General features: G+C 30.8%; 1 protein-coding gene across 3 annotated transcripts in view; it reads left to right on the plus strand.

Moving 5' to 3' along the window:
• Positions 1-22,073, plus strand: part of NOVA1 (NOVA alternative splicing regulator 1) — a 141,955-nt gene that overhangs the window by 110,174 nt on the left and 9,708 nt on the right. For all 3 annotated transcript variants that reach the window (XM_079912935.1, XM_079912936.1, XM_079912937.1), the window contains one exon: positions 8,103-8,174. In XM_079912935.1, coding sequence (XP_079769061.1) covers positions 8,103-8,174 — 72 coding nt within the window. The remainder of the gene's footprint in view (positions 1-8,102; positions 8,175-22,073) is intronic.

A 22,073-nucleotide genomic window follows, 5' to 3' on the forward strand; every position in this document is an offset into this window, starting at 1 on the left:
TATTTAATACTTAAACAGTTTCTTATAAATGTAAAATTTGAAAAATTTACTCAAAAAATCTGGAAGAGAGATTTATCATACTGTAGATCAACAGAGTTATTTATACTCTAAATTTCGGATTCTCTAACTTTCTAGGTATCCTGTTTTACAATGTAATACTTTTTGTTGGATCATTGTCTAAATAGTAAGTGAAGTATATAAATTTAAATTACCATGCTTTTATCTCTGAAGAAATTATGCTGGTAATCCAGTATAAAATAATTATTTCTAAAATAAATTATTTTACACTAGAATAGATAAAAATGTATTTCATATAATGTTTATATATTTTTTTATATTTGAGTACATAGAATAAAAATAAGATTTCTTTTAAAATGGTAGTCTTTCCCTTAACTAATGGCATAACATTTACATTCCCTTTGGACTTCAATTCTGAAGTTAATTTTTAAAATAACTTCTTTAAAATATTTTTAAACATTTTCTTCTAGTTAAGATTGTGCAAAGAATAAAATTTGAGTTTTAAAAATTTCTGGAACTGGAAAATGTAATTTCTGCATAGAAATGAATTAATGTTGGATCTGAAATTATATTTTCTTAATTTTTGTTACTACATATCTATTGTTTTTTATGGTTGATAATTTAAGATTTTGCTTACTACAAAAAGTATAATTAATATGTAACTTGGACTTAAAATAGGAAGTCAGAGTTAGTTCTAAATGAATAAAACTTGCTTTAAAAGTTAGAATTTTACACCATATATTATTATGACTTTTATAAAATATTATTTTCTGAATTATGTGATCTAGATACAGTTGGTTTCTGAATAAATTACGTGAACCAGAATATTCTCCCCAAATGAAACCTTATTGACTTAATGAAATCTCAACCAAATATAAGTTCTTAGGAAAGCAGTACATACTGGTCTCACAAGTCTTTCATATGGAAGCATGATGATATCTAGCATGACAGCCTTACATCCAATTTAGATATTAGATGTGAACTATTCACTTCTTTATTCTCAAATGTGTTTTTTGGTTTGTTTGTTTTATTTAAATCAAATATATATTTGCTAATAGAGAGGGACTCCAATATTTTATATATTCAAAATGACAATAATAATAATATTTAATCAAAGTATGTAGCCTCTGTTCTATAGCCTTAATATCAGAAGATTATGATAAGGTACATAACACCATTGTGCTCATTTCACAAGTCAGTATACTAAGAAACAGATATGCAGCAAGAGCCAGTAAGCCAAAATTAAACATATTAATTGCAACATAGAACATTATATTTCTTATTTTCAGGAAATGAAAATATCAGAGACCTTCAGTGATCTTCAAATAATTTAGACTTTGTTTACCTAGAAGCTCTGAACTCATTCCTGGGGCACGTCTTAGCCCAGATTTTTTGGTGTACATATTTTCATTTCCACCTTTTATGTTTTGAATTTTGTACTTTTTACTTTTTTTTCCTCACGGGATTATTGAAACATTTCCTGTTGCTGTAAGTCCCTCAAATCCCCCTCTAAGTATGGTTGTTTATACCTAATGAGTCAATAAACGAACCCCAAAACATGGTAGAAACAACAAATCAGTAAGATAGTTGGCATTTGTTAACTTCCTTTGTCTATTACAGTTTTTCAGCATTTTTTTCTCTTTGGCTCAAATGCATTTTTAAGAAAATCTACATTAAAAAGAAGTGGTTATAGGCATTTAAATAATTATTTTGTATGTAAAAATTAAATTAAGATACCAAAAATCTCACTTAGCTCAAAGAATTCTACTTTCATCATGAAAAATTGGCAAAATTAGCACATAATTTGTTCATTATTCATTCAATCATAAATTTATTAAATGCCTTCTTAGTGAATTGTAAAATATATTAAAATGTAGCCCTTGCTCTGTCAAGCTAGTTTATGAGAGATCCTAAATACTTAAAATAACTAATAAAAATATAAAACTGTATTTATATACCAAAACTACAATATAAACAATGTAGTATAAAAGTTTGGAGGAGTATGAAAGAAATGTAGGCTAGAGTGACATTTGGTCTTGTAAAATAGGTGAAGACTTGAACTGGACCTTGAAGATTGTACAGGAATTGCCTGATTAGAGGAGAAAAAAGAAAAAAGCTTATTTTAGCAGATGAAGCAATATGGATTTGAGGAGAAAGACATCATAATTGTTAAATAGTAAAGAGATTATCTTGACAGAAGTGGAATATCTGTGTTGTAGTTTAGAGGAAATTAATGTTAGATAAGCCATGTGGGACCAGATAATGGAGAGTCTTGGATGTCTGGCCAAAGGGTATCCTGTAGACTACTGATTCTTCCTAATATTTTCCAAAAGAGCCCTTTTAATTTCTCTGGAAGGTTATGGAAAAAAAAAAAAAAGAGGCACCTCTACCCTTTGTTCTTTTCTGTGCTAAAACTCCACACAGATTCTTAGAGTGCTTGTAGGAACACCTATTGTTAGGAGAGGAAGAGAATTATGACACTTACTGAGTAATCTACTATGCAGATCTTTAGATTTGAAGGTTTATAAAATAATATTTTTTAAAACTTCTTTTATGTAATACTCGCAAATCCAGGGGATGTTAATCTTTGCCAGGAAAAACATTTTTATGGTCAAGAATGAAGGATCAGTAATACTGGTAACAGTGATGTATATGGTGCTTATTCTGTTTCTGTGCTAGCCGTTGTACTATGCACTTTACATTTATTATCACCTTTCATTCATCCTTCCGAAATTCTTCTGAGGCAGGTATAGAGTCCATGTTATACAAATAGAAACTGATGCTTAAAGGAATTTGAGTAACTTACCCAAGGAAATGTAACTGGTAATTGATCTTAACACTGAGCTGTATGGCTTCTAAGTTTGAGTAATGCTGATTAAACAAAACCCAATAGATTTCTCTCTTCTGGAATTTCTCAGAGTCTTGAATAAGCATCTCCAAGAAGAGGACCTCACTTGTAATAGAAAGTCTTGTATCAGGGTGAAGTTAGGAGACCAGGGAATATTTTAAGAATAAGATGATGAACACAATCTCCTCTGGTGGTGAAAGTTGAGACAAAGCTTGAAGTTAAAAGATATTTCAAAGTGAAATCTGTGAGGCTTTGAGACTGGTTTGAGTCCAGTTCTAAAATAATGAGGAAAATTTAAAAATGACTATATGTGGTTTTGAGCCTAGCAAAATGTTGAATTCTAGGAAGCAACTAGTGAATTTTAGTCAGGCATCTATGTGAGATAATATTTTTGTATGTTTGTTTCAGGCAAGTTGAATAAGTTGTACATAGTATGTTTTTTCCTTGAAGTAGTCTTTGATAGAAGCATAGGTGAGAATTTAAAACTGAAAATATAGATCCTTAATTGCAGTATAGGTGATAATTTCACTTACACCTTCATTGTAGGAGAGAAAAAAAGAGATAAAGAAGCAGTTACTTTTTTTTTTTTAACTAAATCAGAAGCATTATAGTATAGCGGTTAGGTATAGGATCTGGAATAGGATTGCCAGGTTTCAAATCCTGCCTCTTTAATTTACCAGTTGTGTACATTTGGACAAGCTGTTTTACTTCTGTATACCTCAACTTCTTTACCTATAACATGGGAAAAGTAATAGTAATCTGTTCTGTAAGGATATTGTGAGTATTAACTGAGTGGATCTATACCTGGTTCGTAGTAAGTGCTCCTTATTAACCATAAAGATAAAAGGGAGAAAATGAGGAAAGTACAATATAAGGAAAGATGCTAAAAAGGATCAAATACCCAAAGAAAAATTAGAGAATAACTATTTTTTTAATAGGAAATCATTAGAGATTCTAAAAGTTAGTTTTAAGTCTATGTTGAGAGAACAGTTGTTATTTGTTAATAATATTTCCTAAAGGTAAAGAGGCTGGTTAGGTAAAAAAAAAAAAAAAGTGTGAAGTGTGGGAACTGCTGACTTGAAATTGTGGATATAAAAGGAGTAAAATAGAAGTTAGATCAGAGAGACTCACATAACCCCTGCTACTAAAGAACGAATGGCTAATGTTAAAGAATAAAAAGGAGCTTGAAAAGGTAGAGAAATTGGAGATGCCAAATACAGATGAGATCATTAAGGGAACAAAATGACTCAGGAGTGGTGGAAAGATAATAGTTTAGGGTGTTAAGGTCCTAGCCCCTGAAGAGTAGGAAGTTTGAACGGGAGATCACAATTTTGTCTACATTGAAAAGAATGAGAAGATAGGGGAAAAAGTGGTTTGGAAAACTGAACAGGTTGAAATGAGGCCAATTGTAGTAGATAAGGAAGCTCATTCTGGAAAATCATGATTTCTTTCAAGTAATAAAAACTATCAATTGAAAAGAAGATAAAATACATGGGATTGAATGGTTGAAGAGAAGGATAAAGGTGTAGAATAGTAATTAGGAGGAATATAAGCTATGGAATAGGAATCAATTGTAAAAGACCTTTTGAAATTAGACAACATGAGTTTATATTAGGGCTAAGTGGTTCCAGATAGTTCAGACATTGGGAGAATGCTGGATACTTGTCAGGATGAAAAACCACAGATAACAATTACATATTTAAATAGCTGATCTATTATTTTTTATAGAGTAGTATGCAGATTTATTTAACAGAACTGAAAACAAAGGATTGGGAAGGCGATTACTCAAGTAATGTTACTCAGTTAGCTAGTAGTACCTTCCAAATTAAAATTGAAGTTTGCTGTTTGTTGCTGTTTTCACTATACATATAATAGACCTTGACAGTCTATTATTGTAGATTTGCTTGAGGTAAGCTTATTTATTATGGAGTTTATTTATAGTAATATTCTCTGGTCCAGTAAAACTGTCACTTGTTAACAAGAATGCATTTCATAATTTGTAATCACTTTTTAGTTCTTATTCTCAAGAGCCTAGTGAAATCTACATTTAATTAAATGACTATTATTAAATCTTGAATTTTAAAAAACTGTTTTATATTCCAAAGGATCCACTATTTTAAAATTATAAACCACTTCAGATTTTTCTGCAATAAGTAATTCAGCCTTCAACGTTTAAAGCAGAATTCTTAAATAGACATTTGTGTCATATAAATAAAAATATCATACTTTTCCATTTGAAAGATAAAATTGTGCTAAAAAATGCCTGTGCCCTTCATAATCACTAATAGATAAATATAAAAAAAGTTTTTAGCAGTATATATCCTTTATAAATGTTATCTATAACATATTTTAATATATTGTTGCTATATGGATATTCAGGTAGTTACATCTTCCAGATATATATCAGAAGTTTTACTAAATGATTTTTTTTAACTTGAAACCACTTTAACTTTTAGTCTGCATAGTAAATAGGAATAAAAATGTTTATAAAATATTAGGGAAACAAACATATTTTACATTGAAGTATTTCTTACTAATTTTTCTGTTCTATTTGTGTGGTTGAGAACAACTATCAAAGCTGTTTTTTAATCTAATTAATAGAACCTTTTAAACTAAAGGCAGTACGTTAATATATTTACACATATCTATTTATGAGAACAGTTTTTACCACCAGCATTTAAAAAATCAACTGAAATGCAAACTTGCTGGATTCTCTTTATTGCTATAGGTTAAATTTGTAAAGGAAGGAGACTTTTTCTGTTTAAGGGTATCTATATGACTAATGGATAAATATCAATAGAAAACTCATCACCTGTTTACTTCATTACATGTTTATTATTTTAGGAATATAAACAAGAAAATATATTTAGATGCAATTGACTGTGTCAAAAGACTCTGACAATCTTATCCCTTAAAGCCCAAACTTATTTAATTTTGATGTTTTATTTAAAACATTAAACTCTTAACTTATCAGAATATGATATTTAATAACCAAACCCTTAATGATTTTAAACATATTAATATTGTTCCAGAAGTTTAAAATTATTGTTTTTATTTCTGTGAGAAAGAAACAGCATCAGAATTATTAAGGACAATGTTGATGAATATGAATTCTATCAATTATTAATACATGCCCAATACCTCACATATACGCCAAGTAAAAAGAAAAATACTGAATAAATTGACAGAAGATAATATTAATCTTAGTGACCACAAATTCTGAGTCACTTGATATTACTACTTTTTCCACATATTTCTTTGCAATATTTCAAGAGAATTCATATCTAGGGCAAGATGGATGTCATAATGAACACCTGTGATACTTCAAGTTGATTTTATCCTGATGCAAATAGAAGAGCCCAACACACATACCTCATGCTTCTGTAGGTTAATGAACTTGGCTTCTAACCTATATTGGGATAGATGGCCTCTAGGTTTATGTCACATCTATTTAGTCAGCAGTCTCATAATCACTCTGAGATTAGTAAAGAACATATTCTTAAATATATGTTAACTACCCCCAGGAAATCTGTACAGTAACAACTGTAACCAGAGGTGGGAAAATAAAACCTTTTTTACTCTTCAGTTCATAGTACAAGAGTAGCCCAAAGTCAATAGCGTATGTCTCTGCATAGTATTGCATGGAAAATAAAATATTAGGGCAATTATTAATGACTGGAAATGAAAGTCTCTCTGGAGAAATGACTTTGTAAAATGAATTTATTACAAATAGCAAAAACAGAAAACAAAGGATTCGAAGGGTTTTTTTCTTCTTTTGTGAGGTTTTACTTCTGAATGTAGCTCCTCTCCCCTTTTTAAAGTATGATTTAACAAAAATCTTGGTATGACTCAACATTAAGTCTAGTTTTCCTCAAAGTATCTTAGGTTTTAACTTAAGAATCAAGAATCCCTAGAGGAGTGGACTGTTTAAAACGTGATCTGATATTAGAATCAGTCTTACTTTGTTACTTGAGAACAGTGAGTTAAGCAGGAGCCTGTGAATTTTTTATCCTTTCTTTTACTCTTAAATGCTTTATTCTATCCTAATTAGGACTTTTGAAATATTAAATGCATAAATATGACTGTATTAAGTAATTTCATCTGCTTTTCCTGACACTGCTGAACCTTTAAAGTTATGCTTTTGCTCATATCTGAGTAATTTTGATGGATATATATTAATATAAAACATAATGTCCATATAGAATTTTGTCTGTACTATAAAACTACCCCATTTCATGTATTAAGAAATATTATATATTGAGGGTGCTACTTAAGCCATGCTATTTGCTGAGTGAAAATATACCTTTTTAAAAAGATAACATCTTAACATGTTACACACACATTAAGGTTACTCTATTAGACATGAGAAGTTTTTAAAATATCTTAAGTATATTATGGTCTCATATGGCATATTTTATATATAGTTTGTATATGTGTTTAGAAGTGAAATGAACAATAATTTGATTCCTAATATTTTTGTACCTATTTTCAACACAGGCTGATGACGCTATAATATATTATACCCCTTATCTATATAAATTTTTAGTGTTTAACACAAATGATAAAAAATATTATGGCAATTTGTTAAAATGCTATTAGTTACTTGTTTATTAATATGAGGTTAATGTTTACATTTTCAGACGGGCTCTAAATTTATTAAAAATTAATGTTTTAGAAGATAATGTGATATTAAGAACTCAGAACAGCAAATTTAATTGCTTTTAAGTATGGAACCCTAAATTCATGTGGAATCAACTTGTTGGTGATGTTCAACATATTAAGTAGGTGGATACTTTTATGCGAAAGTAAACTTCATTTCACCACTTCTTTCAACCCCCGACTGTATTCATTGATAGGAAAATGACTTTCAGTTTTACTCATTAAATTTCTTGAATTTTTGTTTGAGATCTCTTTTCCCCCAAGAAAACAAGAGGGAAAGAAAAGAGACTACTATTCATGAATATGGTCAGGATACCTTTAATACTCATGTGAATTTTTATCAGTCACCATCATGATTTCAAGTCATGAATTTATTTTTACATGCTTATGCATGCATATTTACATGCATTAGTTACTTAATTGATCTTAAATTCCATTAAATTTGAATGAATAGGAGAAAAATTTGTTCATAGGATTTTGTTCTCGTTATATTACATTTTATTTTATTTTGTTTTATTTAAATAATCAGTTTAAGGCTTATAAAGGTTGATTTGCTCCTGAACTGCTTTATTCCCAGACATTGCCATCTTCCCCAACTACCACCAAGTCCTCTCCATCTGATCCCATGACCACCTCCAGAGCTAATCAGGTACAGTATCATCCTGTCATCTACACCATACTTTTCACGGGTGATTGCCTGCACACTGGAGAAAAAGATACTGGTGGGTTAAGGATGTATTCGTTCATTCACATATGTGCACCATGAACAGATTCCAAATAACTTGAGAAAGAAATATCAATTATTCCTGAAAATTTATATGCATTTTTAGCTTTAGATAACAAAAATATATTCAGATGGTAGACTACTAGAATTTTGGATTTTCCCCCTAAAATTATGACTTTATGAGCTTTGAGGGTTATTTATTGAGTTGGTGTTTATGATCTCCCTTATTATTTCTCCCTAGGATTCTTGGTATATAAGTTAAGAATATCATATATGTAAAAACTAAATGTATAAATATGACTTACTGAGCAAAGGTATATCTTTAAATGTGAATGCATTTTTCTTTGTTTTTTATTTCAGATATGCCTTACTGTGTAACAATTTTAAACTTTTGATGAAAAGCATTCCTAGCAATCTAAAAGTAACTGGAAATTGGTATTTGTGATAATTTTAATGCTGTTTAACAACTCAGGAAATGGTACTTTCTTAGAATTTAATAATAGCATTTTCTTTGCTGGAGTGGCAAACTTTGCAATTAGAAATATATCTTAGTTTGACTTGATTGTTTTGGTACTGAATATTTGTAGGACATTCTTCAAAAATGTAGTTATTTTTGGCACGTTTAAGGAAATCACTAAAATATTCTATGTAATTCAGAGCCTTACTGTACTTTAACATGACAAATGTTGAAAAATATATTTATTAAAATGATTAAACACATTTTCATTTTGTCTGAGTTGAGCTTCATTTAGGTGAGAAATGTTATTTTCCTTAATATTTCCACTTTTTTACTAATATAAGGCCTTATGGGATTATTTAAATATTAAACAAGAGCTTATGTTTTTAATATATTTTTCATACAGTTGACTAATAAATTATTAACTTTGAACTATATTTGTTAAATACATTAAATGTGGCTTTTGAATATGATCTAATATAAGGCTATCAGAATTATTTTGCTCATTTATGGATTCTAATACCTTTGCAACCTCAGGAAAAAATTTTAAATAATTGAAAGCAAAACTAACATTTAGAATGTTATTCTATAGTAGGAGCTTGATTTTTGTTTTATGCAGTAGTATTCCCTTCAAAGAGAAATACTTTATAATGCTCACATTTTAGCCCCAATAAATTGGTTAAAAAAGTACACATCTCTAGTGATGAAACCCAGCATTTCTCTTTGAAGGTAATGGTACTACATAAAGTGAGAACCAAGCTTGTATTATTGATGTGTGAAGTTGAAAAGTGTATATACATTTTCACTCATACCTTATCTCCTATATGAGCTTTAATTATATGATACAGAAAACTATTGTGAAAACAACTGACTTTATGTTTTTAATGTTTCTCTTGTACTTCATTCTCTTCCAAATAAAAACAAGACAAATGAGTACAACAGTAATAAAAACAAATGATTTTTCTCAACGTAAAAAGTAAAACATTCTGGATCTAGAGAGAAAAACCATCTCAATAATTTTGTCTTTGAAGTTAGATTTGTATTTTCTTTATTTTATGTGAACATGAATTTTTATAAAATGATTTCTTAAAAAGGTTACTTGTTGAAGTTTACTAACAATATAATACTTTTACCCTCTAGATATGTTACTACATCCACCTTCGGATATTTTTCTAATTATATTTTTCTAATTATATTTTTCTCATTTGAAATAATAAGTCATTTGTGCTTTTATACTCTGTTCACTGTTCTAGCTATGTTTGTTAAGTGTGTTTTATTTATACTTTGATTTCTTCTGTTCTTCTACAAAGAAGTATAATATCTCCTGGATAACATGAGGCAAGGTATAAAAGAACAAAACAAAATCCTTAAATTTATTGAAGGAATTGTAGTTATCTTTCATCTTTATGTTATTAGTAGTGTGTAATTATTTCGTTCCCTAAGGGTATTTCCCAATAGATTCTATTAATGTTGTAGGACAGAAGATAATTTGGTTTTTGCTGTTTATTCAGTCTTTAGATAGCTCACAGTTGTTTCTTGTGGATAGTCCTAATTAATTCAGCTTCACTAAATTGACTTAGATCTGTAAGAGTAACCAAGATAGAAAAATGGGTTTTAATGTGATCATCTTAAACTCTCCATACTTAAAATAGACTCTTAAACCTATAATAATATAACGTTCATTTCTGGTATAAGTTTACTTTATTCTTACCCAGCAATTTAGCAGATATGTCTCCAGTTTTGTGTTAAAATTATTGTTTATGTGTTATAGCTAATCTGATATCCTCTGCTGTTAAAAGTAACTGCAGACTTTTTCCATGTGAATTTTCATAAACCAATATAAAGCAATCTAGACGACTACTTGTGTTATTTCATCTATAATAGCTAAATGAGTTATGATTGAGTTTTCTTTAGAATAAATAGTTTGTGTTACAAACTAATGTAATAAAAGGAACTAAGGGACTATTAACATTTAGAAAACCCAACAATAAAAAGCACAGAAAATACATTAAAGAGTAAGTTTTATCTGCAGTTTCAACGTTTAAAAATCTTTTCTGTTCTTTTTAAAAATGACTATAATGTTTCAGTACATACTGGATTTTACTTTCCTACCCTCATGTTTCCACAGGTCAGACTGTTTTCACAGATCAGACTGACAGACTGTAACTACAGTGTTATGGGTCTATAATAATTTCCCCTGGAAAACTGAAGGACTGTCGTATGAGAAGCTTTATAGAATGGTGGTTAAAAGTCAAGACTGGAGCCTAATTTCCTATAATCAAATCCTTGTTCTGCCACTTACTGAGTAAATTGGGCCTCAGTTTCCCCTTCTGTGAAATTCAGATAATAAGTTCATTAACTATTCTTAGAACAGTGCTATTCTAGAGTGTACTACTCACCATATAAGTGTTAGGTTATGTTTATTTAATATTTTCTGAAATTTCTTTCAAGTGATAATGAAAAAGAAAGATTATTCTTTAAGATGGTAAATAATATAGCATAAAACAGCTTAAACTGTTTGAGTTTTATTTTTAAAAAAAGATTCTGTGATACTAATATTGCTGCTTTTTCAACTCTAAAATATTTCTATACAAAGTTTCTGTATGCTTTTTAGGATAGCTTAAGATGCTCTATAGTTATTTTCTTCCCTAGTGAGAGTACTGAGTTACTTGTTGTCTAACTTATAAATCAAATTGCTATTATTTTCCTATTAAGAAAGAAAAGTTAGGGCTAATACTTTACAACTTACACTCTTTTTTTTTGCATGCATTGCATATTGCAAAGTGCAGGTTTGACACTTTTTACATGTGGAACTTTAACTAAGAAGCAAATATAAAGATACAAATAGAATTAGAGTCTTAATCAATGTGTTTATAAACTTAAGATAAAAAACAGAATCAGTTGTATTTGATCAGTTCTAAGTTATCGATGCTACATTTTTCAATCACTTCAAGATTCAACAAAATGGTTTTGTTAATCAGTCAATGGTGCCAATAATTAAATTCTTAATTTTAGATTCCTGATTGTTAGCTCTCCTGGGATTCTTCTCAAATTTCAGGAAAAGTAAAAAGAATAAAAAGAAGAGTTTCAGAAATATGTGCTTTATAGATATTTATTTATGTGCTAATAAATTTGAAATTATATATCAAAATATACAAAACAAATGAAAATAGATAACTCATACTCATATATAGCACTTTTGGTATAGTTACAGAAAAACACAAATAGAACTCACTGGTCCCACTTTGATTTCATGAACACAGATCTCAAATGGACCCTTAATTCTGTCAGGTAATCATAAGCCCAGTGACTTTTTTACTCTTTAGAGGACTGTTTCATAAATTCTCATCTCCTTTCTCCTTTCCTTTAATTAGTTTTCTGTTGCTGTATAAAAGATTACCACAAACTTATGGCCTTAAACAGCACACCTTTATTATCTCATAGTTTCTTTGAGTCAAGAGTCAAAGGCACTGTTAGCTGAGTCCTCGGCTCAGAGTCACAAGTCAGCAATCAAAGTACTGGCTGGGGTGTATTCTCATCTAGAGGCTTCACTGGAGTCTAATCCGATTTTAAGTTCATGTAGGTTGATGGCAGCATCCAGTTTTTTGCAGCTGTATGACTGAGGACCCCAACTTCTCATTGGCTGTTGGCAAGAGGAAGCTCTCAGAATCTAGAGGCTGCCCAAGTTCCCTGCTGTGTGACCCTCTCTACAGGCATTTCACAGTTTGGCTGTTTGCGTCTTGCAAAGCCAACAGGAAAATCTCTCTCTCTCTCCGTTGTGTGTTAGCAAGATGAAGTCTTATTGAACTTAAACACAGGAGTGACTTCTCACATCCTTTGCCATACAGTGTAACTTAATCAGAGTAGTGACATTCCATCCGTTTGCCATATTCTGTTGATTAGAAATCAGGTTACAATTTCTACTCACACTTAAATGGAGGAAACTATACAAGGCATAACACCAAGGGAGCAGAGATCATGGGGCCATCTAAGGATTGTCCCTGAGCACCCCAATATCTCTTGCTCCATCCTCACTCTCAGCTGATCTTACTTCCTACTTCACTGAGAAAAATGGAAGCAATAAAAAGAAAAATTGTACAAAATCACAACTTCATTTATACCCACATATTCTACCTCTCATCTGTTACCATAAACTTTCCCTGCTCCTATCTAAAACCAGTAATTTCAGTTGCACATTAAACCTTATTATTTTTTCTTTACTCAAGGTCATCTCTTCAACAATTCTACCTTCTCTCTCCTTTATCTTTCAAGTTTCTGACCTCTATAGGATCATTCCCATCAGCATACATACATGTATTTTTTCTCCCATCTTAAAAGACAAAACAAAACTTCTTTTAATCTCACTTCCCTCACCAGCTAATGCCCTATTTCTCATACTCCTTTGTAGCAAAACTCACAAAAGTTATTTACTCTCTGTTTTCCAGTTTCTGTCTTCCCATCTTTTCTTAAATTCACTCCTATCAGGTTTTTGCCTCCATTCTACCAAAACTGTGTTTGCATAGGACATCAGTGATGATCATATAGCTAATTCCAGTTGTCTGTTCTCAATCTACGTGTTATTTGGCCTGTCAGCAGTATTTGTTATAATTTGTCACTTTCACTTTCACAGTATACTTTCATTACTTGGCTTCTAGGATATTATTGCACAACCTTGATTTTCCTCCTGTATCATACCTTGTGCTTCATCTCAAAATCCTTTGCTAGTTCTTCCCATCATCCCTCTTAATGTTGGAGTGATCCGAGTCTTAATACTTGAAACTTTTTCTGGGTATATAGTTTTCTTTCTCCTCATATAATACCTTGGCTTTTATATTCTGACGTATGCAAAATATGTTTCCAGTGAGAGGCAGGTTTACTATGAACTAATGAAGGCTTAAGCCTTAAGATTCCTAACCTGCACAGGCTTATTACAAGGCTCTCTACCTAGTTTTATCTTTATAATTTTGAATGTAGAGGACAAAGATGTCCTCTAAAATTGTGTAAGATCCCACATAACTTGGGTTCACATTTATCTCTCATCTGGATCTCAGAGTGAAACTACAGACTGTATCGTTTCCCACTCAGCATTGCCACATCCATATCTAATGGACATCTTTAATTTAGGAGTCCTAAAACTACTCCAAACCTGCTCCACCTATGGGCTTTACCGTCTCAGTTGAAGCAATTCCATACATCCACTTTCTCAGATCAGAAATCTTGGATTCATCCTCATCTCTTTTCTTTAATACCCCAAATCCAGTTCCTATAAGAAATAATGTCGACTCTACCATTAAAAAATATATAGAATGTTGACCACTTCTCATTACATCTACTGCTACCCTAGTCCAAGCCTGAATTATTACAAAGGCCTCTGTATAGGTTTCTCTGACTTTCTACCTTTGCTCCCCAAAGTCTGTTCTCCACTGAGCGGACTATGGCTTCTAAAATATGTCAGTTTTTAAAAATTACACCTGTGATAGTTTTCCATTGAACTCAGCAAAAGCCAATATCCCCAAAATGACATCCATTAAGTTACAAGATCTGGACATTGCCACATTACCATTTTCACTTCATTTCCTACCACTTGCCTCCTTCCTCACCCTGCCCCAGGCAAATTCACCTGCTTGCGTTTCCTTGCAGACATTAGGCATGTGCTTGCCTCTCTGTACAGGAAATTCTCTTATCTCAGAGGTCTACTTGGCTAACACCTTCATAGTCCTCAAGTCTTTGTTCAAAATTCACCTGTCAATACCCTATTGAGAAGGATATACCTGGCCACCCTATTTGATACTGCAACCTGGCCTCCCCATTCTCCCAAGTACTTCTGATTCCCTTTGTCTTGCTATATTTTTTTCCATTGCCTCATGGAATACTACATACTTTGCTTATTATCATATTTATTGTGTATTGTCAGTCTCACTTTCCTAGAAAATAAGTTACATGAGAACCGCGGTCTTTGTTTTATTCTCTTATGTATTAAGAAGCACTAACCAGGAGCATTATAGGTTCTCAATATTTGTTGAGTGACTAGTATTAGTTGGAAGAATACGCTTATGGTCTATATGTTGTAAAACTCATTTTTTATTTTTGAAAATCCCTTCTTCAAGTGAAATTTTGCAATACTAATAAAAGCCGTGTGGTATTAACACAAACAAATATAATTGGTCAATGAAACATAAAAGAGATTTCAGAAATATCAATAGATCCAAGTACATATGGGAACTTAACTGTATTCTATCATTCATTAAGAAAGGTAGTGTAATATAGGGATTAAGAGAATTGTACTCTTAGGCCATAGTTCCTAGCTTCTTTGCCACTTCCTAATTTTCTGATTTAAGGAAACATCCTTAACTTCACCATGTGTTTTCTGTTTGTAAGATGAATAATAACAGTGCCTCCTTCATAGGGTTGTCATGATTCTTAAATAAATCAGTACATGAGAAGCATTTAGAACACTGCCTGGTCCAGAGTAATAGTTGAGTCATTTTATTTATTTTAGAAAAGGATGTTTTATTTAATAAATGGTGCTGGCATACTTGACTGTCCACCTGAAAGAAAATAAATTTGACCTCTACCTTGTATAATATATAAAAGTAAATCTCAATGCATACAAGATTGAAACTGTAAGACTATTTGATGAAATTATGGTGTGTGAAATCAAGTTAAGGATGACTTTCTTAAGCAAGAAGGAAATCTAAAACATAAAGGAATAGGTTAGAACATTCAAATATATAAATATTTTATATTTTGGTATAGTAGAATAATACACCATTAATAAGCAAAAGGTGACAGTACCCTTGGAAAAATATGTTGAACACATATGACAATTAATTACTATACAGAGAAACCCTAGATTGATATTAAAAAATAAAAACCCAGGAGAAAAAAATAGGTCAAGATTATGAAAAGGCAGTTTACAGAAGAGGAAATGGAAATGCCCAATAAACATATGAAAGCATGTTTAACCTTACCAGGCATCAGGAAAATTTGAATCAACATCACAAGATTATATATTTTTTTTACCAGATAGACAGAATTTTATGTGTGTATATAATACACATATATCAAGAACACAAAAATTTATCTCTGTGTGTGTGCCTGTGTGTGTGTGCATGTGTTTATAAATAAAAAGTGCTGTCAAGAATATAGGAAATAGGTCTTCCCTGGTGGCGCAGTGGTTGAGAGTCCGCCTGCTGATGCAGGGGACACGGGTTCGAGCCCCGGTCCGGGAAGATCCCACATGCCGCAGAGCGGCTGCGCCCGTGAGCCATGGCCTCTGAGCCTGCGCGTCCGGAGCCTGTGCTCCGTAACGGGAGAGGCCACAACAGTGAGAGAGGCCCACGTACCACAAAAAAAAATATATATATATATATAGAAAATAATCATTTTCATACACTGTTGATATAAGAGATGCTATAATATTACAGCTTTTGAGAATCTACCCAGTAAAATTTAATGTACCAATACATAGAAATATAGACAAAGATGTATGTTGCAGTAGTATTCACAGTGGCAACAGTTGGAAAACCATCTGCTTTAACAGGAGAGTGGCTGAATAAATATGGTATTGTAGAATATTATGTGGTGAAGCTCTTAAAAATAATGAGTTAGAGCCATATAAATTGGCCTAGAATAGTGTTTGTAATATATTAACTAAAGAAAATTAAGTTGCTAAGAAACGTATGGCCTTATTTTTAAGTCAGAAATATCCTGTGTTCATGTATCATCAGGGTGATGACAAGGAATATGAACATTATTAACTTTTTATGTTTCTACTTTGTTTTTAAAGTGTTAACTAAGGGAATGTAAAACAAGATGGAAAAAAATAATGGCTCCAGTTGCGATATTATGTAATGTTCTAAGGAATATAAAGTGGTAACTTTCCAAAAGATTGAGAAAGATTGGACTGTCTTTGATAGATATCTGTTTGGACTACTTGACTCCTTCATTTCCTAGTTGTGGGATGCTTTTTGAGGAGTTTCAAGAAGGATCACAAGAGAGGCTTTAAGGATCAGAGGAGACATTTATTAAGTGGCAAAGGAACTGTAATATTTTTCTTTATTCTTTGTTAATTAATATATCAAAAGTTTTCAATTCTAGCCTCATCAAAATTACCTATGTATATTCTTATTTAATAGATTAAGGATGAGATTAGCCATCTATATTTGAAGAGTTGGAAAAATGTTTCCTGAAGCCTCTTGTTATTTGGGAATCACCATTTACCATATGAAAAATGCACAGTAGTTTATTAAAAATACGATAATTATATAATTGTGTATTACATAACACTATCTCTTCACAACTTCGACTTTTTAATGAAATAACACACTTTGAATATTATTTGATTAACATTAAATTAAAGAACAAATATTGATTTGATTTGTGCACAAGTTGAAGGGAAAGTGTTAGTATTATCACTGAAAACAGTAAAGGTTACAAATTAATACAATTTAAATCTATGAAGAAATATTATACAAAGGATGATTGTCTTTGCAGATAGCAGTAGTAGTCTTTTGACTGTTACCAAATACAGTTAGAGGTTATCTAACCATGGAAATATTTATATATGCAGATTACATTACTGTTTTTAAAGATTATTTAGCAATATTCTTGCCAAAATTTATGGCGGAGAGCTAAATGAGCACTTCCTAACCATACCCATTCCACTGCAAACTTCTAATTTTGTTAGTGTGCTATGCTGTAGATGGTTTGTCCTTCACACCCAGTGATGGGCATCAGAGGATCTTCCTGAGGGCAAGTTAAGAATTACTGCTGAAAGCAGCACACCATTAATATTTTCCGGTTAGAATTATAACACATCACTTAGTAAATACCATGTTATGTGACCTTCCAAAGTCCCTTCTAAAGGTTTGATTTCATATGAAGGCATATTTATATTTATGGAAAGCCTAGGGCTTTTCAAGTTTTCATATTGAAAAAATGGTAAACTTCAGGGGAAAAGAGTTAATGAAATATGAAATGTTCCTTATTTTACATCCCATATATGGCTCAGTCACTGATAAAAGTGCAGAGTGCCTTGTCTAGTGTTGGCTGGTAAGTAGGCAGATACGCAATATTCTTCGTCTTTCTGGACTACCTAGTAGGTAACGGTGGTTGTTTGTTTCATCAGCATTCTCCCTGCAGTCATAGCTCTGGTAGTTCTTGCACACAGTGTGTTCTCAAGACAGAACGTTGTATGTGCCTTTAGATAACTAAAGCACTTAGTGCCTCATTACTCCAGAATGTGCACTAGTCTTGCTCTGTGTGTGTGTATATATACCCTTCAACAGAATTTTTCCATCTTTCAAATAGAGCCATATAAAATGGAAAATACATAAAACAGGAAAACCAGGTAGTTATCAAGTTTATTTTCAATATTTTAATTTTATTTTTAAAAAGCTTAGAAATAGGAAAATCTTTGCATATTCTCTCTGATAATATCTTTTCATATTCTCATAGTTTTGCCAGATTGAGGAGTTTGATACCTGATCACTGTGGAATAAAAATTGTTTCTCATTTTTTCTAATATTTTAATCTTTGATTTGGGAATATTCCAGTTGATCTTTTTCACCTTTTCTTCTGAACCTCGTACCTTATAATTAATTTTATTGGTCTTTGGTTTAGCTATTGTTTTCTTCCTTCCATTAGGTGATATAGTCCTTCAGTTACTCTTTAAAAATATATTTGAGAAAGGAAGTGATCTGTTTCATTAACTTTAGCCAAATAATGGCTATAAAAGTAATGTATTTTTATTTGTGATTCACTAAGTATTAGAAGTGAATTACTTCATATGTAGGAAAAAAAATTAGTTTTATGACTAATAATACATTTTGTTAAATTGCAGACATTTTTCTGTAGCTTTTTATATATTAGTCAATATGTATTTGCACATTACAAGTATTAATGTAATAAGAAAAATTCAGGACATTTTCATTTCTTAATGACAGTCATTTGTGATAGTAAACTGTCAACTTCCCTTTACTAATAAGACACTGAAATGTAGGCAACTATTATTTTTTAAAAAACAAATATTGCCTTCAGAAAAATTCTTGGTGAAATTAAAATATAAGAAATGTTGAATTAGCTTGATTAGTAAATATAAAATACAAGCAACTGTAATTTGATATCAATATTTTAAATCATGTTAAAATATGGTACATCAATCTATCATTAACTAATTAATAATAATACTTAATTTGAATGGTAAAAATGGCTTAATCAAAAATTTGTAAAAGAAAAATAATCCAATTTGTGAAAATTTTTTTAATAATTAGTTACCTAGTTATATAAGTTTAGAGATCAGTTTTTAAACATAGTTGAGAAATTTACTTCCAATAATATCAAATTAGTTTGCTTACATTATAGAATATTAAATCAACCCATGTACCAAACTCAGACTTTTAAATAGCTTTATATTCCTAGATTAGATTAACTTTGTGGTTTTCCTAAACAGGCATTTAGCATAATTACATGATTCTTATTTAAAAACTATGATTTTAAATTTTCTTGTTTTAAAATTTTAAAGTATTTTATAAATCTGCTTTTCTGTCATTTATCAAATCATTTTATATACACATTTAAATGTTTATTAGTATTTATTGTACCACATGTCTGGAAGCTTCATGAAAGCAAGATCTTAACCTTTTTATTTAACTCTGTATTTCCAACATCTGGAACAGTACCTGGAACTCAGTAAATAATTGTTCAATGAATACCAGAAATATACAAAATTTATTTTTAATGAATTGTTTATTCTGCTTTTGTGGCATTTGTTTATTCAGCATCCTAATTTGGGGATAATTTTTCTATTTCCTTTTGTTATACTAATTTTTAAAAATTTAATACGAGGTTTATATGGTAAGAAAAACTCATCTGAAACCCAACCTCTGTTATTTTCTTTATTTCAGTTTTATCTGCATATAATTTTACACTGTTTAATTCAAATTCTACATATACATTTATATATTTTTAAAATTTTGCATAGATATTTTCCACATTATTTTATAGCTTTATATAGTGTCTTTACACTGTTCTGTGTATATGACATTTTCCATGTTTTGGATTATTTCCCAGATGGATCACAGAAGGAGAGAAACTAAGTTAAAGATTATGCTCATTTTATAATTTAATGTGTTCTATAAGGTGATTTCCAAAAGCTGATATATACTGCCACAGAAAAGAGATTAAAAGAAAGAGATTAGTAGTTAAGCCATTCCCTCATTTTCATTTGGTTTGCCTTTGTTTTTTTTTTTTTTTTTTGGTGATTAATTTTGCTGCTCTGCTTTGAATATCTTTGATTATTTTAGAAGTTAAATATTTTCTTATCCTGCACAATTCTTTGCTGTCCACTATTTAATGAACTGTTTGTTCATTTTTACCTTCCACTGGATTACCTTATCCATTTCTCTGGCTTTAAATACTATCTCTATGTTAACTCTCAAACTCATAGCCAATCACCTACATATCATTGATATCTTCACTTGGATGACTGGTAGGCATTTCAAACTTGATATATCCAAAATAGAATTCCTGATTCCCTCTATCCTTTTCTTTCACACCTTTCCATTATCTCCTTCAGTAAACAGCCCCTACTTTCATGTGCATGGCTGTTTTTCACTTTTTCAATTGATTTCAATCAATTTCACTTAAATTGATTGTTGCAACCTTTAAAATATTAAGTTGAAAATATTAGTTTTCATATAAAAAGCCCAAATATTTCAAATATGTTTTTCCACTAATAAGAATTAAGAAATCTGAACATATATCTTAGTATACATGCCCTGAAAGAGATGAGCCAAAAAGAGAGGGTTTAAAAATAATAATAATAGTTTCAAAGAGCTTTTTGATAATTTGACACATGGATGATAATGGCAAATGGGACTTCCAGAAATTTAACCTCAGTTTAGTAAAAGCTGGTTTAGTAAGCATTAAGAAGGCAATACCCCAAATTATTTTCATTTGTAAATAATGAGCTGCTCTATAATAGTTTATCATTTACAACCCTCATAGTTTCTCATAATTACTTGACTTCTAGTAGTATTCTTTTTTGATATCATTATGTCTAGCTTTTTTTTCACTTCCTTCTTATAAAGAATAGATTTCTCCTATTTTTCTTATTCCTAAGTATATCCCTCTCTGAAATGTAATATGGTATATTTTTAAAATATGCAACAGTCATCAAAAGAAAAAAAAACTTGGAATAATACTTCAAGGGGAATAGTAAAAAATATATGAAGTAAAAAAAAATAGTTCAGTTAAACTTTATTTGCCTTTAGAAATTTTTTGGTGATTATCATTCATTTTTCTGTCTTGTTCCAAAGAGATACGAAAAAGAGGTATACTGTCATTTTCTGCCATGTCTTACAGCCAGAGGGGAAAGTAAAGTATGGCCCTTTGGAAGAAGATATAAAATGGATGATGTATGGTCTCCACAAAACTTTTAAAATTCAATTATTTTAAGGTAAAAATGCAATTGCTCGAAGCAAGGCAAGGTGTGGGAGGTAACTGCACCGGTTATGAATTGTGATTATGATTCAGTAGATACTGTCATTTCGTCATCTTATTAATTGATCCAGTTCATTGCTTAATCAAGTAAACACTAATATGTTTATATTCTAGACTTTTAGAACCAATCTGACCACATTTTTTATGGCTAAAGAAGCCTAGCCACAAGCTTGATTAGTAAGAAGCTATAAAATTACATAGGAAAAGCATAATACATTGATGAAAACTTAAGAAAAAGGCATATAGTGCATATTTAATTACTGTACTCTTATTGGATTTTTAAATGACAAATCTGTGTTACTGATTTCAGGAATTTTATGACAAGATTAAAACATCTGTATATTTGTCTTTTTGTAAATTTCAGTATGGATGCAATATAATTTGAATTTTAGATTTTAGAGATGATAAAGTTGTTTTTGTTTTAAGAACCCAGTGTCGTATTTTACACACACACACACACACACACTCCTGCATGGCCATGCTGGAGTCTTTCAAATACTTTATTATTTAGTTCTTACATAAATCCATATATTTTGCATTACATTCAAGCTGCTCTGGAAGACATAAGATTTCAGCAAGCAAAAATGTGTGAGTTAAAGGGGAAGAACAGTGTTGGAAATATAGGCAGCATTTTAGTCATTTGGAACAAATGAATAAACAAAGGCAAAGACCTAGAAAAACAACTAATATAGAGTATATTTAAGAACTAGCAGGTAAAGTTTGGATTCAGCATAGAATACTAGTCATAGAAAATGAAACTGGGAAAACAAGTTGGGGACAGGGTATGGAGAATTTGGAATATCTACATAAGGAGTCTGGATAATTTAGTGGGTAGCTGGAAGGAGATCATTGAAGGCTGTTGA

This window comes from Stenella coeruleoalba, assembly GCF_951394435.1.
Source record: "Stenella coeruleoalba genome assembly, chromosome: 2".
In the NCBI taxonomy this organism is placed as follows: Eukaryota; Metazoa; Chordata; class Mammalia; order Artiodactyla; family Delphinidae; genus Stenella; species Stenella coeruleoalba.